Raw genomic sequence first — 26,523 nt, forward strand, 5'->3', positions numbered from 1 at the left:
AGTGTATCTATTTTTTAAAGTGTTTTTATTGATTTAGGGAAAGAGGAAGAGAGAGGGAGAGAAACATTGATGTGAGAGAGAAACTTCAATCAGCTGCTTCCTGCACACTCCTTATTGGGGTTCAAGCCCACAACCTGGGCATGTTCCCAGACTGGGAATAGAACCGGTGACCTGTTGGTACATGGAACTATGCTCAACCAACCTGCGGGGGCTGTATCTGGTTATTTTCATACCACTTTGATTATGGTGAAGAATCATAGTTATTGAATTGTAAAATGATAGTATTTAAAATCACTCTACGACTAAAGCACACAAATAAATATTTAAAGGCACAACCATTATAATTCACAACTTCATAATAATGGAAATATTTAAGGATAGATTTCAATTCTTCTAACCTCTGGATTTGTGATATTTGGTAAATCAGGAATCCTGAGAGTCTTAGAGTTTTCATGCACTTAAATATATATCTTGAAAGCATCTAGGAAGAGAATTGAACCAAAAGTTTGGTTCATGATTCTTTTGTTTCCTCTGCCCTGTTGCTCTTGCTTGAAGGGCCGCCGGTGGGGAGCAGTTGGCCCCAGTTATGCGCAAGCAAGTGCTCTGGCGCTGCAGCTTGAACCCCGGCGCCATGCGCAGGCGCAATGGTGGGTCATGATTCTTAACCAGTGGGTTGTTACTCAGACATTATGATATGCATTTTCCTGACTTTTTGAAGAAAGCTCCAAAAGCTGGTCCTTAGAGTGTCTACATTTCTTAATCTGCCTACTCTGTCATTTGGAATTGTACAGTAGTAATGCTCCACCAAAATATACAGAATTAGAGTTAACTTTTAATTTGGCTTCCAAATGGAAAAAAGAAAAAATCCTGGAACTTTTTAAAGACATATAATAGAGTGCATATATTTAATTTCTAGGGAATATATAAAGATACTGAGGTCTATTTCAGTGTAGTCTTTGTTTTACTACATAATATACATTTATGATTTGCAAGTTTGTTATTCAACTGGATAATAAATGGATACAAAATTCATGTTCTCAGCAAGCATTTATTTTTTGGTCAAACATGTTAACTCATTTAAATATATTAGCAATTGTATTAGTTTAAGAAATCTATCACATCCTTATATATTTTTTAAAAGCCCATGAATAGCCTATATAATAAAGCCCAGTGACCATAATGGCAGAACGACCAGAATGACCGCTTGACCAGTCACTATGAGGTTCACTGACCACTTCTTGGTCCTTTTCATTGTCCAGCAGGCTCCCATCGCCCAATGGCGAGTGGGGACCGGGGGTGGGTGGCCGAGGTTGCGGGTGGTGCCAGGCCAAGGCCCCCATCCTGCCGGTTGCACCACACACAGAGGGCGACCTGTGGCGGGGGTGGGGTCAGCGAGGGGGCAGGACCGGCTGACCTCTCGGTCCCACCCCTGGCTGTCAGGCTCCCATCACCCGATGGTGAACGGGCTGTGCCTTGCTTCTTTATTTTCTTGCTCCTCCTTCCCTACTCTAGGATGCCTCTGGCTCCTGCAGGGTTTGGGAATGGTGGTGAAAAGGAGAGGTAAGGAGTAGAATTTTTTTTTTTGTCTGATACTGTTGTGAGTTGGCATCAGTGCTTTGTATACTTGGTAAGTATTTAGTGCTGACCCATTCTCTGTGGGAGTTTTGAAAGCCCTTACCACCTCATTTCTTGGAATCTCTTGATGTGGGTAAATGTACCTCTCTGTCTGGGCTGTTGAACTCTTTTCCCTGAGCCTCTAAGAATCTAGTGGTCAGCTTTCTTGGAGTGTCACTCCAGCCCTCCAGAATCCCCTGGGATGGGGTCTAATGCCGGGGTCCAACCCCAGCGGGTCCAGGGGTCCCCAAAGGTGTGGACGGAGTCGGCGAAGAAGGAATGACAAGGAGGCAGCGTTCAGTTGATCAGCAGCCTAGCCAGGATCTCCAGCCAAGTTCTGGTCTCAATCTCCAGAGAGGTTCTGCTTAGGATCTCCAGCCAGGTTCTGTGTCCATGGTCTCTTGCTAGGTTCTCCAGCCAGGTTCTCCAGGTTCTCCAGCCAGGTTCTGTAGCCATGTTCCCTCGCTAGGTTCTCCAGCCAGGTTCTGTCCAGGTTCTCCAGCCAGGTTCAGTCACCAGGTACTAGTCAGTTTCTCTTGCCAATTTCTGTAGTCAGGTTCAATCCAGGATCTTTTGCCATGTTCTCTCCAGCGAAGTTCTTCTGTCTCTAGAGAACGTTCTGTGTAGGTTCTGTGCCAATTTCTGTCTCTCCTCTCTGTCTCCTAAGTTCTGTCTGCTGTTGTCTTGTTTCAACTGTATTTATACCAGTTGATTCCAATCCTATCAATCTCTATTACAAAGGTTAGGGCGTTTCTTATCTCCATTCCAGGGAGTAAAGATTATGTAGCTTAAGCATGATTATTCGTAGTTAAAGTGATTAATTACCCGCCTAGCACTTAGTTAAGAGGTTTTATTCCCTCCCTAACTTCAGGGGAAAATCCCTACCTGGGGAAACAATCTTTCTCAGAGAGGAGACCTTGGTTAAAAACACATAGTGCCAAGAAGGTGAGCAAACATTTTAAGAACAGTATGCCATATATGCCAGGTCCCTTGAAATAGCAAGCATGGACCGGCTCCCGGCAGTCTAAGACTATTGTTCATGCATGGAAAACACTCACATGGCAGATACTGAGACATTCTTTGTCATGAAAAATTGGACATGAAAGACCTCTCCAAAGCATCAATGTCTCTTTGCTCAACTATCAGATCAGTTGTCTGAACATCCACCTTGAATTTCTCAGCACAAATTGCACAGCAGCCTGTTTTGGGTGCCAGTCCGGAGGGATACAGACCAAGCTCTCTAAGTAGCCCTGCTGAGGCCTGCCTTTCTCTAGACATGAGATGAGTGTGGGCTCAGAGCACATTGACAACTATTGCCACATATTCTACCAGAATTCCTTCTCATCCTCTCCAACTCTTTCATAGACTGGAGGTCATGCACTGGTTTCTAGACACCTCCTTCACAAGTTATGCATTGGTGGTCTTGTACCTCACTTTATAATGTGGGAGTAATTAGCAATTATTGACTTGAGGGTTCATCCAAAATGGAGACAAGAAGGGGGTCCTATTTTTACGTCCTATTACACATGCTTGAAAGGAATTGTCAGAACAAAAAAGGCCAATCATATAAAACAATCAGCAAACATGGTATAGTTTTTGCACATCAAGTTCCCACGAGAACAAAGAGCTGCTTTGCCTCTCTATAAAATATTTTTAAAAAATACTTAAAGGGTGAGCACACAATAGAGTATACAGATGTTATATTATAAAGTTGTCCACCTAAAATATATGTTATTATCCAAAGTTACCCCAGTAAATTTAAGAAAAAAATATTTTAAACTGCAAGAATAACTTGCAGTTTAAAATATTAGTCGGTTGTCTCCTGAACACCCCCTACTGGGGATCAAGCCCGCAACCCAGGCCTGTGCCCCTGACCAGAATTGAACCAGGACCCTTTAGTACACAGTCCAACGCTCTCTCTATCCACTGAGCCAAAATGGCTAGGGCATAACTTGCAGTTTAAGTCTTTGTGCACAGCTCTGATTATTTTCTTGTGATAAATTATCAGATGTGGAATTACTGGGTAAATATCTATCTTCATATTCCTAATATGCATTGCCAGATTTCCTTCAGGAAATTTGTGCTTATTTATAGCTTCCACCAAAAGTGTATGAGGATGTCTGATAAAAGCCATTTTATGTGAAAATCTTTGTTGGACGAAAATTACCCAGTATTGATGATCAGAATCAGGGCAGGACCATGCTCAGAGCACTGAGAGTCAGAAGGCTGCCCCAGCAGGAGTCCCCACACCAGGCTCCTCATTGTAAATTCCCGATACCTACCAGGCACTGAGGTCGACACCAGTCCAGCGATATAAGACACTACCCTCATCTACCCTCCCTTAAATTTTGCAAATGCGCCCCAGAGCAGGCCCAATGAGTTCCGCCTAAGACCCTGAGGCAGGACTCTTCCCACTGCTTCCCAGGCTCACTTCCTTCCCCATCAAATGGTGATACCATGTTAGTCCCTCTGGGCTGTCGTGGGACTCCAAGGGGATAAAAATGTGAAGGAGTGTGGTGCAATCTACAGAATTATTATTAAAAATAAAGGCAAAGGCTTGGCTGGTTTTGCTCAGTGGGTAGAGCGTCGGGGTCCGCCTGTGGACTGAAGGGTCCCAGGTTCCATTCCGATCAAGGGCACATGCACGGGTTGTGGTCTCGATCCCCAGTAGGGGGCGTGCAGGAGGCAGCCGATCAATGATTCCCATCATTGGCGTTTCTCTCCCCTCCTCTCTGAAATCAATAAAAAAGAAAATATATTATATATATATGTTATATATATATGTAAAGGCAAAGAGAGACCCTGTAAAACTGGAGGCCGAGGGCGGAGACTCTCAGAGCGCGCGGCCCGGCCACTGGGAGGCAGCTTGGGAGGCTGTTGGTAGGCTCTCGCCCGCTCCTGATTCCCCGCGGCAAGGTGCAGCCCGCCGGCCCCGCCCCCGCCCCCGCCCCCAGCGCCGGCCCCGCCCCCTCCGGCCCCGCCCCCTCCCCGCCCCCCGCGCCGGCCCTGCCCGGAAGCGTCGGTGGAGCGGCCCCGCATGGAGCTCGAGCCCCCTTCCTCGGATGCTACCTCTGCGCCCGCCGCGCTCTTCGCCTGGGTGCGTGACTCCGCCCCCGCGCCGGGGCGGCTGGGACTGAGGGGCGCGCGGAGGCGGGGAGCTCCCGGCCTCCGCGTGGGCGGTCCGGGGCTGGGCGGCCGAGATTCGAGCCCGGCGCTGCCTCGGTTGGAGGATCCTGGGCCGGGGGCGGAGGAGGAGAGGGCGGAGGGAAGGGTCTTCGCGGCGTGGCTGAGGGAGCCTGCTGGCCGGTGGGGTCGGGCCGGAGGGGCTGCGGCTCAGTGGGAAGGACCTGCCCCCGGGGCAGAGCGTCTGGTTCTGCCTGAGCTCCGGGACAGACGGCGTGGATGGCCCCGAAGAGAGAGGATCGCCCGTCTCGGACCCTGTGGGTCACCGGGGCCCCGCACCCTGCCTGGCCCGGAGGACAGGGCCGTTCCCCAGCCCCGCCCCAGCCTGGCGGGAGCCTCCTTCCCAGTGCGGCCTGCGGAGTGTGGCGGCGCACAAAGGCAGAGACCCTGCACCATCGCTGCCGTTCTGCTGTGGCCGGCGCCTGCCCGTGTCGGGGGCGCGGGGTCTGCGCGGTCCTGGTTTGACTGGCGCCCGGAGAGGCAGGGTCCCGTTTATGTCCTGGCTGGGGGAGAGGCGTGCGTGGCAGGTCCTCCGCCGGATGCCCGGGAGCCAGCAGACGCGGTGTCTTAGTTCCTCCTAACGTGTATCCCGGTGTTCATGCCGTGTGTCATCTGTGGATGTCGGTCTCCTTGGCTAGAACGTCAGCATCAGCACGGTGGGTGCTGAGCCTGTCTTGTTCACGGTGCCTGGCACGTGGCAAGGGGCTCAGTAAATATCTGTTGACTAATACCTGTTGTATGTGACCCCTGGGCTGGTCTTTTGGGGAAAAACACGAGTGAAAGACTTAACGCTTGGGGTGGGGGGTGGGTGTGGGTGTGGGTGGGGAGATACCTATATTGCTGTGAAAACCAGTATATGTTCGCTAATTTAAAAAACGGTGATTATCAGTACAAGGAACACTTGTTGAATGTCAGCTGCAGACTCGCAGAAGGGGGAGTGTGGTGTGGCCTGAGCAGTCTGGCGGTTGTCTGAGTATCTTTGAGGTGATACTTGACCTGGTGGTGGAGTTGGGGATTGAATGTGTGCCTGGGGTGGGTGGTGTCTCTGCCTTTTCCCAGGCCAGAGACGGGGGTCTGTGTGGACAGAGGAAAATCTGACAGAAAAAGCCTTTCCGCTGTGGCCTTGTCTGTGCGGAAACAAAAAGGCTGTTGCACCTAACCCACCGCTGTGCTTGGAGACCTGATGGGGTGTTCTTCCAGCTGTGTTATCTGTGTATTAGTTTGCTAAGGTTGCCATAACAAAATGCCACGGGTTGGGGGGCTGAAACCATGGACATTTATTTTCTCACCGTTCTGGAGGTCAGAAGTCTAAGATCAAGGTGTGAACAGGTTTATGTTCTTGTGAGGCCTGTCTCTTGCTTAGCGATGGCAGCCTTCTTGCTGTGTCCTCAGGGGGATTTTTCTCTGTGCAAGAGCATCCCACTGTTTCTTCTTATAAGAACACCAGTCATACGTACTGGTGTCGGGCCACATGGTTATGACCTCATTTAACCTTCATTGTCTTTGAAAAGCCCTGTCTCCAAGTCTAGTTCCATTCTGAGCTCCTGGCGGTTAGGGCTTCAACAAATGAATTTTAGGGGAACACAAGTCAGTCTTATTATTTCTTTTCTTAGCCATCCCAGGGACTGTTTACCTCCTTGGAGTTGTGTGTGTGTGTGTGTGTGTGTGTGTGTGTGTGTGTGGTGTGTTGCCTGGAGGCAAATAGAGCTGTAATAGGTTGTATTAAAATTTCATTTTGCTTTGCTTTATCATGGATTTAGGGCCTCCTGTTGCATTACAAAAATTTGGTATTGTAATTTGAATTCCATAATGCCAGTGTCTGACTTTCTGTTCAGCAGCCTGTAACCTGGGTCATGGGACAGCCACGAGAACTCAGGGCTAATGGAGAAATCCTGTGCATACACCCTCCACGTCACCCTGTGCAAGCATTTGATCTTTCCTAGGTAGGGACTCATAGGGTCTTATATTCATTCACTATAAAATATATGCACACCTTTTCTGGGCCGGCATAGATTCAGATGCAGGGGAAATAGCAGTGAGCAAAATAAAGTTCCTACCTTCATGGAGTTTACTTTTTAGGTGGTAGACAGTAAACACATAAACATATATAATGTTATGTCAGGCAGTGCTGTGAAGAAAAAGAAAGCAAGAAAAAGTGATGGGGATACTATGTTAGATAGGGTCATACAGTCAGCCTCTTGCCAGGTAAGCTCTGAGCAGGTTCATTATACTTATTTATTTTTATATATGTATATATATATTAATTAGAGGCCTGGTGCACGAACTTTGTGCACTGGGGGGGGGGGGAGGGGCGGGGTGGGTCCCCTCAGCCCGGCCTGTGCCCTCTCGCAGTTCGGGACCCCTTACTCCTTACTGCCCACCTGCTCGCTGCTCCTTACCACTCGGCTCACTGCTCCTTAGGGCTGCCGCTGCCTTGGAGGCGGCAGAGGCTCCTGCCACTGCCGCTGCACTTGTCAGCTGTGAGCCCAGCTTCTGGCTGAGTGGTGCTCCCCCTGTGGGACTGACCATCAGGGGGCAGTGCACATCATGGCAACCGGTCTTTCCGCCCTTTGGTCAATTTGCATATTAGGCTTTTATTATATAGGATATATATATATATGTATATATATATATATATTTATATATTTATTTTTTATTTTTTTTAATTTTTTTTCTTTATTCTTAGAGACAAAGTTGCCTACCCAGTTATGTGACTATGGGAAATTTCCCAACCTCTCTGAGCCTTAGTTTTTTCATCTGTACAATGAGAACGACAATGCCCATCTCCTCTGTTGTGAGAGTTAAAGGTGATTGCCCAGCACAGGGAAAAGCACTCAGTAATCGGTAGCTAATATTGCCCCTGATGGCCTCTGGGACCTGTGTCCCTGCCATGGCTTGCTTTTCCAGCATGGAGTCCTTGCACCCCAGGATGACATGGGGCAGGAGTTTGTTTTTAGGTGTGTATGTATTTTTTGTAGTTTTATTTTTTTAAAATAGATTTTTACTGATTTCAGAGAGGAAGGGAGAGGGAGAGAGAGATAGAAACATCAATGATGAGAGAACCATCAATGGGCTGCCTCCTGCATACCTCCTACTGGGGATCTTGCCCGCAACCCCGGCATGTGCCCTTGACCAGAATCGAACCCAGTACTCTCCAGTCTGCAGGCCGACATTCTATCCACTGAGCCAAACCAGCTTGTTGTTTTAAATCACTTTTGCTCATTCAGGCATTTTGAAAACAAACACATTTTAAAGATTTTATTACTCATCTCTAGGAAATACTAGCCAGAAGCAGATACCTGGAGAAATTATAAGGATTCCTGAAATCTTAATTAGAGTCTCTCAGCAGGTCCACAATCCATTCTCTTCAATTTCAAAAACAAAAAGCTCTGAACACCCCAAACTGACCTGACATAGGCTGTTTATAGTCTTTGTCTACTTAATCTGAGTATGTGTACCATTTACTGCAGAAATAATACTGTTGTTTAAGGGGTGCTGCTCCTGTACCTTGCAGAAGTGTATATGATGTATGTATTACTTTTCTACAGTCCATAAAATTCTGATCTGAAACGTATCTGGACCTTTACTGTATAATAATGATAGACATATTGTCCCCTTCCAGGGATCTCACCATGTGAATCTCAGAGTCACAAAGCATAGTACTAGGAAAGGCCCTTAGAGATCATTGCCACCCTCTTTCACATACTAGGTGTACCAGTTAATAATGTGGATTTTTTTCAATAGATGGAGTCACACATGTGTTGATATATATGTGATTTGATATATATGCTATTTTTTTGTATTGACAGCAAGCTTCAAAATTTCATATGTCAAATTTTCTGAAGGTGTTAACATCATACATATTTTTACGCTTAAAAATGTCGAATTCCGTGCCAAAAAAAGCATTTGCAGGAAGTTTTAATTCATTACTTTATTTTGAAGAAAAGTGCAGCTGAATACTTCGGGAAGCTTATGGTGAACATGCTCCATCTCAAGATACTTGTGAACGCTGGTTTAAACGCTTTAAAAGTGATGATTTCGATGTGAAAGACAAAGAATATCCAGGTCAACCGAAAAAGTTTGAAGACCAACAATTACGAGCATTATTGGATGAAGATGCATGTCAAACTCAAAAACAACTTGCAAAAAGAGTAAACGTTGCTCAGCAAACAATTTCCGATCATTTACAAGCAATGGGAAAGATTTTAAGGGAAGGAAAATGGGTGCCATATCAACTGAACGAAAGACAAATGGAAAACCAAAAAGCCATCAGTAAAATGGTGCTTCAATGGCACGAAAGAGTCTTTTTTGCATCGAATTGTGACTGGCGATGAAAAGTGGATTTATTTTGAGAGTCCCAAATGCACAAAATCAAGGGTTGATCCAGGTCAACCATCAACATCGACTGCAAGGCCAAATCGCTTCAGAAAGAAGACAATGCTCTGTGTTTGGTGGGATCAGGAAGGTGTGGTGTATTATGAGCTCCTAAAACCAGGTAAAACCCTTAATACTGATCACTACTGACAACAAAGAATCAAGTTGAACCATGCTTTGATCATGAAATGACCAGAATGTTCCAGAAGACACGGCAAAGTAATTTTGCTTCATAATGACGCACCATCACATACTTCAAAACCAGTTAAAAACATGTTAAAAGATCTTGCCTGGGAAGTATTAACCCACCCACCGTATTTACCAGACCTTGCTCCTTCAGATTACCTCTTGTTCCGCTCGATGGCACACGCACTTTCTAGCAGCACCTCAAAACATAGGAAGAAGTGGAAAATTGGGTCTCTGAATAGTTTGCCTCAAAACAAGAAAAGTTCTATTGGGACGGTATCAACAAATTACCTGAAAATTGGGGGAAATGTGTAGCTAGCGATGGACATTACTTTGAATAAAGCACTTTTGATGTTTCTCTTGAAATTATCATGTTTTCTTTGATTACAAAATCCGCCTTTATTAACCGGTACAGGTGAAATAACAATGACATGCCCTGCTTGAGGGCACAAAACTCTTAGCTAACTTTGATTACAGAGAGTCGTTACTGGTTTTGCCTGTGGGACATGGGGAGAAAGGACAAGAACTAGTCCTGGCACTTCGTTTCTATTTCCCTTCATTATTTCTTTTCTTAGCCATCCCAGGTAATTCGATTGTATCAGAAGGAACTCCCATGTTGTCCTCAAAAGCAACATAGGGGAGCTGGGGCATTGGAAGGGGAAGGTGAGGAGTATCATTGGTTAAGCTGGGGATGCTAAGGGCTCCTCCCACCTGGCAAGCCTAGTGTTCTGGGGATGGAGCTGCCTTCTAAGTGTGGGTTGCATATAATAGCCTCTTAAGAATGAGCTTATGAAATATCATTTGTATATAGACTCTGAGATGTTGTCGGGGTGAGAAAGGTAGAGCGGTAAATAAAGGGGTTTCCATACTTTTTTCATCCTTGGTTTGTTATTTCTAGGGTGCAAATAGCTATGGGCAACTTGGCCTTGGCCATAAGGAAGACGTGTTTTTGCCCCAACAACTGAATGACTTCTGTAAACCTGTGTGTGTCAGGAGGATCGCGGGAGGAGGGGGCCACTCTGCTGTTGTCACAGGTAACTTTCTTTCAAGAGTACATAGCCCCTTGTTTTCTTATTTAGACATTTCCCCCTAGGATGTTACAGTACCATCTTTCAGCCTTTTGTATTTTGTAGAGGAAAACATTTTTGTAAAAGAGCCAAGTTATCTGAGAATCCTAGATTGTCAGAGCTGAAAGAACTTCAGAGATTTGGGCTCCCCTGGAACTCCCACCTCCCTCCCCCTCTTCCTATCTCATTACACAAATGAGGCTCAAAGAAGAAAACTGATTGCTTAAGATTATAAGACGTATTAGTGGCAGAGTTGCAGAATATGTCACATTTTATACCATAGATTGCTACTTAACTTTCGCATATGAGCTAGGAGTCTGCAATTAGCTTTTATATTCCTTGAGAGCAAGAACTTTGTATTTTCCTTTGTTTCCCTTGCAATAACTAGGATGGAACTTAACAAGTACTACAAGTGCTACAACATTGTGAAAGAGGGCATAGTGCATCCTGGTGAAGAACGCAAACTCTGGGTTCAAGTCCTGGTTCTGTTATTTATTATCTGTATGGCCTTAGACAAATTACTTAATTCCTCTCTGTCAGTTTCTTTTTTATTCCATGGGGATACTAATGGTGGATAAAAAGAACCAATGAATTAACGGCTGCATTTTATGGGTCCTTGGCACTTTTGGACCCATAAAGAAATATTAAAAATTATATTTTACAGCTGTATTGATGTAAAGATTAATATAATCCAGGCTAGTTTTAGTATTATATATTCATTATTATTACATTTATTTTTCTGATTTTATTTTTTTAAAGTATATTTTTAGTGATTTCAGAGAGGAAGGGAGAGGGAGAGAGAGAGAGAAACATCAATGGTGAGAGAGAATCGTTGATTAGCTGCCTCTTGCATGGCCCCCACTGGGGATCAAGCCTGCAACCTAGGTATGTGCCCTGACTGGGAATCAAACTCTGATCTCCTGGTTCATAGGCCATTCCTCAACCATTGAGCCACACCAGCTGCAGTTTTTCTGATTTTAAAAGAATTTAAAATTAAAACATTTTTTGTGGGCCTCTAAAGGTATTGTGGGCCCTAGGCCCTGTGCTTAAAGGATACGGGCCCCACACAGAAACCTCTTAGAACAATACTGGCACTGTCCAAGTGCAGAATAGATTTGGCTTTATTGTTACAGCAGGTGCTCAATTTGGTGATTAGTTGGACACTACTCTAGCATTTGGAGTTTCCATTTAGATACTAGATTTGAGTCCCTTGGCCTAGTGCCATTTGGTTCAATGCACATTAACATACATGGCTTATTAATGTGGGTGGGAAAAGATCTTTGGCAGTTGTAATTTCCCCTGTGCACACTATCACCAAAGCCTTTGTATTTTACAGATGGAGGAAGCCTTTTTGTTTGTGGCCTGAACAAAGACGGGCAGTTGGGGCTTGGTCACACAGAGGATGTCCTGTATTTTACACCCTGCAAATCCCTCATTGGCTGTCCCATTCAACAGGTGGCCTGTGGCTGGGACTTCACCATTATTCTTACAGGTGAGTTCACTGCTAGAGGAATCTTTGTCACCACAAAGGCTTTGAGTGAGAAGAGCGCAATGGTGGTGATGCTGATTAAATGAAAGCCTCTTCGGGTTTAAAACACACACACAAATGTTCTCTATGGTTGTCAAAGAAAGTTATGAGGTGTCTTCTGCAAGGAGAGTTTAAACAGTAAAACTTTGGGCAGGAAAACTTTTAAAAAATATATATATTTTTATTGATTTCAGAGAGGAAAGGAGAGGGAGAGAAACATTAATGATGAGAGAGAATCATTGATTGGCTGCCTCCTGCACCCCCCTCTTGGGGATCGAGTCTGCAACCCAGGCATGTGCCCTTGACCAGAATCGAACCTGGGATCCTTCAGTCCGCATGCTGATGCTCTATCCACTGAGCCAAACCGGCTAGGGCTGAGTTGGTAAACCTTTGCCAGAGACCGGGGAATGAACTAAATCACCTTTGGTGGCCACTTCCTGTCCCAGAAGTTCATGATAGCTGCACGGCTGGCTAGGTGGACAGGAGTGCCAGCTGCGGTTACTCACAGGGGAAGGTTGTAGTTGCCACAACAGTGATGGTAGCTTTCCCCTTGCAAAATATGAATATGATTGGACAGAACTGTTCTGTTTCTGTGCAGCCAGATAGCAGAATAGGATGTAGAGGGATAGGGGCTAAGAGTTAATAGAATACAGTTGGTCCTCTGTATCCACAGGTTTCACATCTGTGGATTCAACCAACTGCTGATCAAAAACCAAATACCAAATGGTACATGTTGTTCTCTGCCTGGAACAGCCCCTCTCTTGTCTCTCTGGTGAACTCTTGTCCCGTCATTGCAGCCCTGCTAGGGTGTCTCCATCTCTCTTCTATGGAGGGGTTCTGGACTGTGTGTTGACTATGGTAGTAATTATTAGAATCTAAATAATAGTTATCATTTATGTAGTATATACAGTGGGGCCTTGACTTACAAGTGTCCCGACTAACGAGTTTTTCGAGATACGAGCTGTCTCTCGGCCAATTTTTTGCTTTGAGTTGCGAGCTAAAATTCGGGTTACGAGCCAGCTTCAGATACCCTACCGCTAGTTGGTGCAGTGAATGTCACACTGAACGCCACAACATCCGCCCAGCATCACGTGTCTCACTTGTTCACTTTAAGATTTGACATACGAGTAATTTGAGTTACAAGCTCCGTCACGGAACAAGTTAAGCTCGTAAGTCAAGGCCCCACTGTACAGTGTTTTCAATCAATGATTAGGAATTCAAGAATGCAAAGGGCCAACTGTATGCATTGTCCCATGCTATTTTATATAAGGGACTTGAGTATCCTCAGATTTTGGTATCTGCAAGGGGTCCTGGAACCGATCCCCTGCAAATACTGAGGGACCACTGTAATGCTCTTGGGAATCAGTTGACAATAAATACTTTATCAGCTGACTTCTCCCTGAAAGTATTTTTGCCCCATCTAGCTGGCCATTAGGATTCAAAGGACCATCTATAATTTCTGACTAAAGTCCCTCTTTGTCACAGTCCTCTGGCAACAGCATCTTCTAATCATGTAACCCCACCAACCCCAGCCCTGCCTCAGACCCCTGTGGATTCTCACATGCATAGCTCACATCCCAAGCTTTTTAGCACATGGCCTTTAATTATTGTTCCCCACCTACTCCTGTTGTTGCCTTGGCTCTTATTCTCCTCACTCCCTTTCCTTTTCTTTCTCATAATACCGAATAGTACATGTTGTTCTCTGCCTGGAACAGCCCCTCTCTTGTCTCTCTGGTGAACTCTTGTCCCGTCATTGCAGCCCTGCTAGGGTGTCTCCATCTCTCTTCCATGGAGGGGTTCTGGACTGTGTGTTGACTATGGTAGGAATTACTAGAATCTAAATAATAGCTATCATTTGTGAAGTGCTCATTATGGGCCTGTGTTTTGGTTTTAGGGAGTCATAGATAACACTCTGTTTCCTTTCATATTTGGAACCAATTGTGAAAAAGGTATAGAGACAGGTGGAGATCAAACTATTGGCTTTTTACTGATAAAGGCTAATTTGGAGGACAGGGTTCATTGTCAGGCCAAGCGGTTCTTTGATCCAAATTTATCCCCAAAACTCTAGGCCTTCCCTAAAGTAGAAATCCTTACTGTGTGTCAGCCCAGAGTGCCTGCGAGGAAGGTGCCAAGCCACACGTGTTCTGTTCTTTCCTTCTCCCAAACTCACCAACTGGTTAGGTTACCCCTCGTCCGCGAGAAAGCGGTGAGTATGGGAAAGGCAAGGAGAAAGGTCTGAAGTGTTAAAATAATGAAAATTGTGTTAATGGTTTGAATGTGCCGAAGCACAGGCCCTCACTCCTTTCATTCCCTTCGCTCCTTCAATGTTTACCCATTGGTCACAGATCTCTTACTACTTAGATTGTGACTTAAGTGTTTGTATTTTGCAGAAAATGGTCAGGTTCTATCGTGTGGATCCAACTCCTTTGGCCAATTAGGAGTTCCTCTTGGGCCTGGAAAATGTGTGGTTCCCCAGGCCATTGAGGTAAGGACATCACCTGATATGCACCTTCCCAGTGTCCTGTTAAAGAATTTCCAGGGTATTACAGTTATTCCTCCGCAGACGGGCTGAGTCCCTGAAAGCTGAAAAACAGTTTTTTCTGGGAAAAATTATCTTGGGGGCATGAAGGTTGTGAGTGGAAAGAAAAACACACCCTCAGTTAATCCTCATACACTTTATACATTTTTGTGGAATAAAATAATAAAGGTTATATGTCTTATAAAGACATTAATGACTTTTTATAATTCTAAAATTAGTAATCATGGGAACTGTGTTAGAAATTGGTCCAGATAGAAGTGACTTACCTATCTATAGACACTAAATTAGGCAAATGGTATAAGCCAGTGTTGTCTAATAGAAATATAATGTGAGCCATATATGTAATTCAAAAATTTCTAATGGCACCATTTAAAAAAATAAAGTGAAATGGGTGAGATTAATTTTTGAAATATCAACTTTATTGAGATGTAATTTACATACCATAGCATTTACCCTTTAAAAATGTATGGTTTAGTGTTTTTTAGTATTTTCACAGAGATGTGCAGCCTTCACCATGATCTAATTTTAGAACATATTCATTACCAGGAAAGAAACTGTGCACCCAATAGCAGTCACTTCTTATTCTCCCCTCCCCTCCCCTTGACAACTACTAATCTGTCTCTATGGATTTGCCTATTCTGGGCATTTCATACAAATGAAATTATACGATAGGTGGCCTTTCTTTCTTTTTAATGTGCGGCTTTTTATATCTGACTTCTTTCACTGCCCGTGATGTTTTCAAGTTTTATTCATGTTGTGGTATGTAGGCAAAATTAATTTAAATAGCTTTTAAATTAATCCAGTGTATCCAAACTATTATCATTTCACTTTATATGTCATTAATATATACATTTATCCATGAGATATTTTGTATTCTTTATTTCAGTAATCACATGTAGCTAGAGGCCACCATATTGAACAGCTTGAGTATAGAAGAGGACTCCTGGTCCTAGTTCAGAACTCTTCACTGCATCTTACTTAAGATGTATAAATTTTGGTGCAGTTTATAGTGTAAGTGATCATAATAGGACTGTGGAATATTTTAAGAGAAATATGCTGGGATCCAAAATGAGTTTTGCCGCCTAAGCTGCTCCACTCCTATCTAATTTCCTGAAACTCTGACTCAGAGTGGGAGATCTATTTTCAAGGGAGAGAGCTTGGTCTGCTTCTGTCATCTGCTGAATTACAGTTGCTGATCTGCGGGGTATTACTTGGGTCATGGTTTCCATGGTGCTTTAGTCTGTTTGGGCTGCTAGAACAACATACCATAGACTGGGTGGCTTAAACAACAAGCATTTATTTCTCATGGTTCTGAAGGCTGGGAAGATCAAGGCACCAGCAGATTGGGTGTCTGGTGAGGGCCCACCTCCTGGTTCACAGACAACCGTCTTCCTGCTGTGTCCTTTCATGGCAGGAGAGGCAAAGGAGCTCTCTGGGATCTTTTTTTTCTTTTAATCCTCACCCGAGGATATTTTTCCATTGATTTTCAGAGAGAGTGGAAGGGAGGGGCAGAGACAGAGAGAGAGAAACATTGATGTGAGAGAGACACGTTGATTGGTTGCCTGCTGCATGTGCCCCGACGGGCCGGGGATTGAGCCTGCAACCAAGGTACGTGTGCCCTTGACCAGAATCAAACCTGGGACCCTCAGTCTGAGGGTCAGTGCTCCAACCCCTGAGCCAAACCAGCTAGGGCTGAGGACCTATTTTGAAAACCACCACAAGACATCTTAGAGAGGACATCCCTCCACATATTTGGAAAGCATCATCAGAAGCTGTAGCAGGTAGGTTTGGCTTCACCTAAGGAGATAAATGGAACAGTGCACAGATGGAACAGGTGCCTGGGGAGGTGGTGAGCCTATGTGTCTGGAAGTAGGTGTTTGGTAGGGGTTAGATGGCCACTGGTGGGGTGTTGTGCATCAGCTCCTAGTGTTGGATGGGGATTGGATTAGATCCAAAGTCTGCAAGCTAGAACCCTTGGTAAATAAAGTTTTATTGGAACACAGCCATGCCCATTTATTTATGGCTTTTATGTTACAGTGGCAGAGGAGAGTAGTGTGACAGAAACCCTATGGCCTGCAAGGTCTAAAATATTTACGCCCTAGCTGGTTTGGCTCAGGGGTGGGAGCACTGGCCCTCGGACTGAGGGTCCCAGGTTTGATTCCGGTCAAGGGCATGCGTACATTGGTTGCAGGCTCAACCCCCGGCCCCAGTTGTGGCACGTGTGTCAGGCAACCAATCAATGTGTCTCTCCCACTCCCTTCCACTCTCTCTGAAAATCAATGGAGAAGTATCCTTGGATGAGGATTAAATAAAAAAAGATCCCAGAGAGCTCCTTTGGGTTGCAGGCTTAATCCCCAGGAGGGGGCGTGCAGGAGGCAGCCAATCAATGATTCTCTCTCATCATTGATGTTTCTATCTCCCTCTCCCTGCCTCTCTGAAATCAATAAAAATATATTTATAAAAAAATAAAATATTTACTCTCTGGCCCTTTATAGAAAATGTTTGCCAACCATTGTGTACTTGAAGATCTCTCCATCTGTGAGAAGCATTGTGATAGGGTATTTAAAAAAGGTTTTTGTCTTTTAGGGATGCATGTGGAGGTGTTTATGAATGGGGGCTCTAAACCAATAGACACATAATGTGGGCCATGCTGCATTGCATTTGGGCATCAATTTCATAACAGTTTGGAGATGGATGATTCTGATCACTCAATCCTTTTCTCTGTTTTGACAGCTCCTGAGAGGGGAGGTTGTTAGTATTGCTGCTGGACTGAGGCATGCGTTAGCTGCTACAGGTGATCATTTTGCTTTTATTTTCTAAATAGATGTGTAATAAGGAGAAACAGAATTTTAGAAGAAGTCAACTATAAGAAGTAACTCAATGTCCTCCTCCACTGCACTTGTGTTTAAAGGGAGGGACGTAAGGCCAAAGTCATGTGGGAAAGCCTTTAGCAGGTAGGGAGGAAGGAAATAAACTTCCAGCTCTTTATTGTGTTCTAGGCATGGGGCTAGGCTCTCTTGATTTAATACTCATTTAATCCTCAAAGCCATGTGGTGATGTGAGTTACATTTTTATGTATGAAGAAACTGAGGCTAAACTGCTTGCCTAAGGTTCAACAGGGATTAAGGTAGTAAAAGGTAGAGCTGGGGTCAGAGTCTAGGATTCCAAGGCCCACTTTTTTGTCTCTGACGGCACTAGTAGGATTGTAATGTCTATTGATTTCAAAGCTTCAAATGAGCTTGTCTCCTGAACCGTGAGAGGGCGATGGATGTAGGGCTGATTGTGTGTGAGGTTGAGGGTGATGAGTCGAGAGGGATGGTGGCAGGTTGAAGAGCAGTGACTCTTTTCTCTCTCCCTTGCTCATGTTTCTGCTCCCACTCCTGGGCTGAAGGACAGCCCTAACCAGCTGTGGCAGCTGAGGCTCAAGCGTTTGGTGAGTCCAGTTGTAGAGTGGGGAGAGGAGAGGAAGAGGCTGGTGTTGCACTGTGCTGATGGTGGTCTGGGGCTTAGTGTTGATTGTACATAAAAATCATTTAAGTTTTTCTTTTGAGATAATTATAGATTCACACACAGTTGTAAGAAATAAGATAGATCTCATGCACTCTTCCCGGCTTCTCCCAGTAGTAACATCTTTTGTAACTGGTGCAGCGGCACAACCAGGATGTCTGGGTGCAGTCAGGATGCAGAACAGGTGCATCACCACAAGGACCGCTTGTCACCCTTTCTAGCGACACTCACTTCCTACTTGCCCCACTCTCATCTTAGCCCTTGACAGCCACTCTTCTGTTTTCCATGTCTATAATATTGTCACTTCAGGAATATTATATAAATGGTATCATAGGGTACACAGCTTTCTCGGGTTGGATTTCTTTTGCTCAACAAAATTCCCTGGAGATTCATCCCAGTTTTGAGCACCAAATACTATTGCGGAGTAGTATTCCATGGTATAGAGGTACCACCATATTAGCTCAGGCTGCCACGACAAAATCCCACAGCCTGGGTGGCTCACACAACAGGAATGTATTTTCTTACAGCTATGGAGGTGAGAAGTCCAAGATCAAGGTGCTGTGAGAATTGGTTTCTGGTGAGGCCTCTGTTCCTGACTTGCAGATGGCTGCCTTCTCTCTGTGTCCTCACATGGCCTTTCCTTTATACACACACGGACAGAGAGACACCACTGGTATCTCTCCTTTACTTATCAGGACACCAGATCGATCAGATTAAGGTCTCACTTTTATGACTCATTTAACCTTTATTGCCTCCTTATAGGCCCTATTTCCAAATACAGTCACATTGCAGGCGAGGGCTTCCACATGAGTTTTCGGGGGACATAATTCAGTCTATAACAACCACAGTTTGCTTAACCAGTCACCCATTGCAGAACATCTGGTTGCTTCCAGAGTTTGGCTATTAAGAATAAAGCTGTAAACATTTGTGGACAAGTTTTTATGTGACCATAAATTTTCATTTCTCTGGGATAAATGCCCAGGAGTGTGATTGCTGAGTTGTATGGTAGTAATTACACTTTTATAAGCAGTAGCTTCTCTTAGAAATTAACAGGGTGGAGAATTGCCTATCATGGGTTTACTCCCCCCTTTCCTACCAACTTTCTATAATTGCTAGCCTTATGTATACATTTCTGTCCAGTTACAAAGCAGCATAGCTTCTATTATGTATTGATTAACTTAATTGTAAGTCCTCCCCTCCCCCACTCATTTTGTAAATATTTCTAAAAGATAAGGACTCTTTCTGAAAACATTATTAAGGTATTTTTATTGATTTCAGAGAGGAAGGGAGAGGGAAAGATAGAAACATCAAGGATGAGGGAATTATTGATCAGCTGCCTCCTGAACACCCCCTACTGGGGATCAAGCCTGCAACCTGGGCATGTGCCCTTGACCGGAATTGAACCCGGGACCCTTCATTCCGAAGACCAATGCTCTAGCCACTGAGCCAGAACAGCTAAGACTGAACATTAGATTTTGATTGGCTTGGTGGTAATCCCTGTGACCAGTCATAAGGCTCTTAAGAAATAAGCTTCTCCATAATGCATGAGTTAACTGAGAATGAATTAGGAACCTTCCATAGCAGTGAAGTTCAAAGAACAATCTGGTCTTATCCAAATAAGCATTTTTTTTTTCTTTCTGTTCAATTGGGAAGCAAGTGGCATCGTGTTCCAGTGGGGAACTGGTTTGGCATCATCTGGACGGCGGTTGTGCCCTGGGCAGACCCTCCCACTGTTTTTGACAGCAAAGGAACCGAGCAGAGTGCCAGGTAAGGCCCTTATTTCTTCTGAGTCCTGTATTGATTCTTTGTCGAGAAGTAGAGCCACAGGCATGCAGAAAATGGGTGAATGGAGTTTTGCTTTTGGTATTTCTTGGTCTCTGTGTCTTAACTCTCTCTGTTGGTGGTTCTGTTAGTCTTGTTGGGATTTTTGTGGACCCAATAAAAGCATCTCTCTTCACTGCCATAGTTTGGAACCCATTGAGAGGTAGATGCAAGTCAGGTATGTGGAGATCAACACGGTAGCTCTAGAACTATTCAAAGGTAGGTTGGAAGACATGGCTTAGGTGTTAAGGAATAGTGTGTAGCAATAGTAAACCTCAAAATTCTGAATCCCAGGTTGAATTTACCTACCAGGCACTAGAGCAGCTGCATAGAGTCGGGCCCACCAAGCTGACAGCACAGCTGAGAACACATGAAGAGGCACCCTCTCTGCAGGCAGCACATCCCAAGGGGAGCACCCAGAAGGACTTGCCCAGTTCCTTCTCCCAAAGAAAAGCATGAGCCAGTGAGGATGCAGAGAGGGAGGCAGGAGTGTTCCCTGCGGGAAATCTCTCTACATGGGCACATGAGGAGTAGTCAGTAAATGCTCTGCCCACAGGTCTGTTGGTCCGTGTTTAGTTGGCCAGTTGTCCGTAGGACTTTCTCCTTTTCTCTCTTTCATGCTGGGACTCATTTTCATTCTTTCCTCTTCCTTCCCCCGCTCCCTTCCCTCTGCTTTGCACTCACTTGGTTGGCCTTTATATAGCACCATGTCTTCTTCTTCCTCTTCCTGTCCCACTCTCGTACTTTGTGACCCAGTCTACTGATGGTTGGCTGTAATGAAACCTTTACAGGACACCTCTAACTACTCTCCTCTAGCTCAGAACAAAGAGGGATTTTAGAAGGTGGTAGGAAGGGGGGAAAGAAAAGGGAAGGGTACGGTGGGCACGATGTACAAGATGTTGGGTTCATTCAGATTTTCCCAAGTCCTACAGGCTCTCCCCTTCCTCTGGGGGTGAGGTTAGCCACCTGAAGGGTTAAGTTGGGGAGGGAGAAGGAGGCACTGGATGCTGGACAGGCAGTCCACTTCCCATGACATTGAAAACATTCAGAACATGAACTCAAACTTCCCAAACATTTTTTCCTGCCTCACCAAGGTATTTACTGCTCCCTGGGCGCATCCTGCTTTCTCATTCTTCTGTGCCTGTGGGCAAACTTTTACCTCTGCCTTTTCCCTCCTGTTCCCCCAGGAAAATCCTGATAATTTTTAAGGCCTAGCTCAGGTACAGCTTTCTAAGTAAAGACTTCCCCTCTTCTTGCCTCTGTCATATTTTCTCATGTGTGGATAGCACTGTATATTGTATTGTTATGAGTTGTTCGTACAATCTTTCCCACACACCAAAGATTCTGCTTTCTATTTTAGCAGAGAACTGTAACTAGAAGGAATTAGAAATGCTGTTCTTATATTTGATTTGAACAGCCTGTTTGAGATCTGCTTGGGGCACAGCTTAGATTCAGAGTTGAATTGGGGGAACTTTCTGATGCGACATTAGAACAGGTCATCAGCTTCCTGCCCTTAAAGTCCTTCATTTTTTATTCCCCCACCTTACTTTACCACCAGCAGCTCTGGAGCGGGGACCCTGGATGTCTCTCCTCACCTGGCCACCAGGAGCCCAGCGCTGCTTCTCTAGTTAATGCTGTGGAAATGTCTGCCATGTCCCCTTCTCATTCCACAGGATACTTTAAGGTCGAGGGGCATTTTATTAAGACCCTAGTTAATTAAGCAGAAGTGTCAGAAAAAAAGAGTTACAGAATGACTGAGTTTCTCTAGCAGAGTTGATTGGAATTATACCTTGTCAGTAAAGGCAGTGTGATTAAGGGAGGAAAGTGTTGAGTTTAAAGATGGAAGGCAGGTTGAATTCTAGTTCTGCCTGTGTGTTTTTAGGAAGCCTGGGTGTGTATTTTAGTGCCTGCATGCGATAGTAGCTAAATGTATGAGATGCCATTTTTCTAGGCCCCCTTAGTGGACAGAGCTAGGAAATACACATATTTATACACGCTCACACCCGTATCACTTTATCTGTCTCTACTAGAAACCATGAGTCTACACTGATTTCTCCAATGGCAATCCATTATCACATGGGCAATGCTAGCCTTCCACCTTTTCATAGTTGTGTCTTTCCTCTCCTCTCTGATAGTGAGAAATCTGGCTCCTTTGTTCTCAATAGATTTACTTACTTGTTCAACCCACTGGTAGGTAACCAGCTTCCCCATCACGTTAGCCATCCTCTTGGTAGTGCTCCGACTCAGACCTGCCTGCGCTGGCTTAAGAGGCTCTCCCAGGCCCTGCTGGTGTTGCTCAGCCCCTTCTCTGCCCTGTTTGTTCTATTATAAATGTAATTTCAAAAAAAAATTTTTTTTTTTTTGTAGGCCTAGAGAATTCTAAAGCAATTTGTGTTGTTGCTGGGTCAGATCACTCAGCTTCATTGGCAGGTAGGTACCAGCTCTTTCAGTTTAACGTGCCATCATCACAGCTCTGTATGTTTCTCCTTTAAGGGGTGAAATTGGGGTACCAGAGGGAAGAGCACAGACATTGGAGGCAGAATTCTGTTGTCACTACGCGAATGATCTTAGGCAAGTCACTTTCCCTCGTGGGACCGTTTCCTTGTCTATGAAATAGTTCATGGATAGTTTTGAGAACTAAATATGACAGTACATGTAACACACCCATATGGGCTTACTTCCTTTTCTCTGATTTTGTTTTCTCAATTGTACAATAGGGATAAGAATATCTTCCCTTCAGGGTAATTGTGATTATCAAATCATTAACCAGCAGTAAATTTATATGTGACATATTGTTATCTTATCTATTTAATCTATTTATTTATTAATTTCTTTTTTTTTCATCTAATCTATTTAAATGTCTAATATAACTATGTAAACTCTCTAGCTATCCTCTCTGTTTAATCTCAAACTAACCTTTCAAATTCATTTATCTCCCTGTTTGTTCTTTCTATATTTATTTTATTTTACTATATATCTCTATTTTTATTGATATTTTAACTTTGTATCTATCTAATCTATGTATCCATATATCTAAATCTAGTTATGTATGTTTTTCTAATCTACTTTGTATTTTTATTTATTTCTTGATTCCATATCTTTGATCTATTCCTTTAACCTTTTTTCTCTCTCACACTATATCTGTCTAGCTATATATCCATCCATACATTTGACACACCCCGTAAATACAGTATTTTCTGGAAAGAGAAGGTTGTCTTTTTCAAAGCCCAGATTCCTCTGCCCCCTGCTGGTAGACTGGAGACTATAGCTCTCAGAAATTTATTTTGGTTAAGACCTCACACAGTTAAATGCGTTACATTTTTAAGCAAAGGGAAACGACTTTCATGCATAGGGTTTTATGTGGAATTTAAGGTATGTATGTAGTATATGTAAATTAATTCATATTAATTTCTTCAATATCCGATTTGCAATGCAGCCCCACTGAGAAGCTGTTATTGTTTCTAAAGTACAGACATAATGTAAGAGCTTAAATACTTTACAAACTCTGAACTACATATAGTTTTTTACATAATGAATTTAAAACAGCCAAGAAAAGAAATACCTACTTTTAGCCTATGTTTCATACTAGCTAGATCTATACATATATGTTGAAAGAGTTGAGTTGAAATGAAGGCCACTTATAAAAGAAGGACTGGAGGCCCCAGGGCAGGAAGTGACTAGTTCATGTCCCACAGTCAATGAGGTTGGGGAAGGCATTCTTTTCTGAGAATAAGAGTAGGCTAAGAGATGTTTCTGCTCTCTTCTAATTAATTTGAAATGGCTGGCATTATATAAATCTAGAGATTCTCTAATTGCTTATAATATCAACTTCTTAAAAAATCATGTAATTTGTAAAGTTACTTATTCCATATATGGAACACTTTTATTTTGGTGTTTTTAAAACAGATGTTGAATTTTTATTTTATTGAGATGTAATTCATGTGTAAAATTTCCCTTTAAGTTGTACAATCTAATGATTTTAGTATATTCACAAAGTGAATTGTTTTTGGGTATTATTAAAAAAGATTTTAAAATTGATTTTTAGAGATAGAGGAAGGAAGAGGATAGAAAGAAACATAAATGTGAGAGAGAAACATCGATCAGCTGCCTCCTGTACCCCCTGCTTGGGATTGAGCCCAGCAACCTGTGATTGTGCTCTGACCGGAAATTGAACTGGTACCCTTTCAGTGCATGGGAAGATGGCCAACCAACCGGCAAAATCAGCCAGGGTTGTTTTTGGATATTTTTAATGTCAGTTAAAAGTTGTCAAGATTAATATCCCTCCTTCCTCGTCCAGTTCAAGCTTTTAACACTTTGGGTCTTGTTCAGTGCTCTGGAAACCTTTTTTTGGAGCTGTAGGTTATGTAACTATTTGACCTTGCAGCAGACTTTAATTTTGCAACAGTGTAATGATCCGCATGTGGAAGGCCCTCTGTGTTTGCAAAAAGATGGTTTAGACTTACTAAGGTAAATAGAAGCTTATTACAGACACAGGCTCATGGCCAATGGCATCTTGGTAGCTAACCAGGTCATTTAATGACTTGAGACTTATCTGAAGGTCTCTTCTGCCTTCTTGCAAAGGATCATATTTTGCAAACCCTGGTGAAGCCCAGAGAAGCTGCATGAAATATACCATAGAAATGCAGAATGTCAGTGCTGCAAGGTCACCTGGGTGACAAAGAAGCTCCACGTATTTATACTCCCTCATTTTAGACTTGATGAAATAGAGGCCCAGGATGTGAAGTGATGTGCCCAATGTCAGAGTGACAGAGCAGCAGATCTGGGCCTTGAACCCTGAATCATGGTCTAATGCCCTTTATACTGATATTGTTTGGCTTTTGATCAGTTTTTGAGACTATACCAGAGTACTCTAGGGCAAGCAGTACTGTAGCGCTTTATTGGAAGGTCACAGAATACAGTGGAAGCAGAAGACCTGGCTTCTTTATTCTGCTGACTCCTCATTATCCATATGATCTTGGAAGTGGTTTAACATCTTGGAGCCTTGGTTAATTTATCTTGTAGAAGAGTGCTGTCTAGTAGAAATACAATATGAACCACCTTTTGAAAAGTAAAAAAGAAACAAGTGAAATAATTTTAGTAATACATTGTACTTAACCCTGCATATCCAAGATATTATTCCAATATGTAATCAATATGGAAGTTATTAATGAGTTACGCTTTATTTATTTATTTATTTATTACTAGAGGCCCGGTGCACAAATGTGCACTCGGGGGGGAAGGGGGGGTCCCTCAGCCCGGCCTGTGCCCTCTCGCAGTCTGGGACCCCTCGGGAGATAACAACCTGCTGGCTTAGGCCTGCTCCCGGGGGGCAGAGGGCAGGCCCAATCCCTAGGTGCAGCCCCTGGTCGGGCTCAGAGCAGGGCTGATTGGGGAGTTGGAGCGCCGCCCCCTGTCATGCACAGAGCAGGGTGGATCGGGAGGTTGCGATGCCACCCTCAGTCACGCTCAGCGTAGGGCCGATTGGGGGGTTGGGGCACCGCCCCCTGTCACACTCAAGGCAGGGTCGATGGGGAGGTTGTAGCGCCACCCCCTGTCACGCACAGAGCAGGGCAGATCAGGGGGTTGGGGCGTTGCCCCCTGTCACTCACAGAGCAGGGCCCATCAGGGGGGTTGGGGCTCCGTACCCTGTCACGCATAGAGCAGGGTCGATCGGGGCTTGGGGAGCTCCCCCCTGTCACGCACAGAGCAGGGCCGGTCAGGGGGTTGAGGAGCTCCCCCCTGTCACTCACAGAGTAGGGCCGATCAGGGGGTTGGGGAGCTCCCCCCTGTCACGCAGAGAGCAGGGTCGATCAGGGGGTTGAGGCGCTCCCCCCTGTCACTCTCAGAGTAGGGCCGATAGGGGAGTTGGGGCACCGCCCCCTGTCACACACAGAGCAGGGCGGATCAGGGGGTTGGGGCACCGCCCCCTGTCACACTCAGGGCAGGGCCGATGGGGAGGTTATGGCTCTACCCCGTCACACACAGAGCAGGGCCTGTGGGGGGGTGGGGGTTGGGGCACCGCACAGCCTCAGGGCGATCAGGGGGTTGGGGAGCTCCCCCCTATCAGGCACAGAGCAGGGCTGATCAGGGGGTCGGGGCGCCTTCCCCTGTCATGAACAGAGCAGGGCGGATAGGGAGGTTGTGACCCCGCCCCCTGTCACACACAGAGCCGCAGGGCGATCAGGGGGTTTGGGCGCTGCCCCCTGTCATGCTGATCCCGGTGCTGGGAGGCCTCGCGGCTCCACTGATCCCGGTGCTGGGAGGCATATTACCCTTTTACTATATAGGATAGAGGCCTGGTGCACGGGTGGGGGCCGGCTGGTTTGCCCTGAAGGGTGTCCTGGATCAGGGTGGGGGTCCCCACTGGGGTGCCTGGCCAGTCTGGGTGAGGGGCTGAGGGCTGTTTTCAGGCTGGCGGGTGACTGAAGCTCCCAACCGCTCCTTTTTTTCTTTTTTATTCTGGGCCAGCTTTAGCTCTGAGGCTTGGCTCTAGCTCTGAGGCCTCGGCTGCTGAAAGCAGGTATCTGGTTTTTTGGGTTCTATAATCGAAACACTGTTTCAACTCTAGCTCTGAGATCCTGGCTGGCTGAAAGCAGGTTTCTGGGGTTTTGTTTAGCTTCTATATTTGTAACAATGTTTCAAACTGCAAGCTCAGAGGCCGGCAGCGGCAGGCAGGGAATGTTGGCTTTCTCCGCCACTGAAGC

At 44.9% G+C, this 26,523-nt stretch overlaps 1 protein-coding gene across 5 annotated transcripts in view; it reads left to right on the forward strand.

The window, feature by feature from the left end:
* The first annotated feature begins 4,613 nt into the window (after positions 1 to 4,613).
* SERGEF (secretion regulating guanine nucleotide exchange factor) overlaps positions 4,614 to 26,523 on the forward strand; it is a 195,231-nt gene continuing 173,321 nt past the window's right edge. For 2 of the 5 annotated variants that reach the window (XM_081099595.1, XM_081099597.1), the window contains exons 1-7: positions 4,614 to 4,711; positions 10,256 to 10,391; positions 11,761 to 11,916; positions 14,343 to 14,437; positions 17,225 to 17,285; positions 19,652 to 19,765; positions 22,187 to 22,249. In XM_081099595.1, the coding sequence (XP_080955721.1) occupies positions 4,652 to 4,711; positions 10,256 to 10,391; positions 11,761 to 11,916; positions 14,343 to 14,437; positions 17,225 to 17,285; positions 19,652 to 19,765; positions 22,187 to 22,249 (685 nt within the window). In that variant the 5' untranslated portion in view covers positions 4,614 to 4,651. Of the gene's footprint in view, positions 4,712 to 10,255; positions 10,392 to 11,760; positions 11,917 to 14,342; positions 14,438 to 17,224; positions 17,286 to 19,651; positions 19,766 to 22,186; positions 22,250 to 22,312; positions 22,391 to 26,523 lie in introns of all 5 variants that reach the window. The other 3 variants (XM_081099598.1, XM_081099596.1, XM_081099594.1) reach the window with 2 other exon arrangements.

The sequence above is a fragment of the Myotis nattereri genome (assembly GCF_964212035.1).
Source record: "Myotis nattereri genome assembly, chromosome: 9".
Lineage (NCBI taxonomy): Eukaryota > Metazoa > Chordata > Mammalia > Chiroptera > Vespertilionidae > Myotis > Myotis nattereri.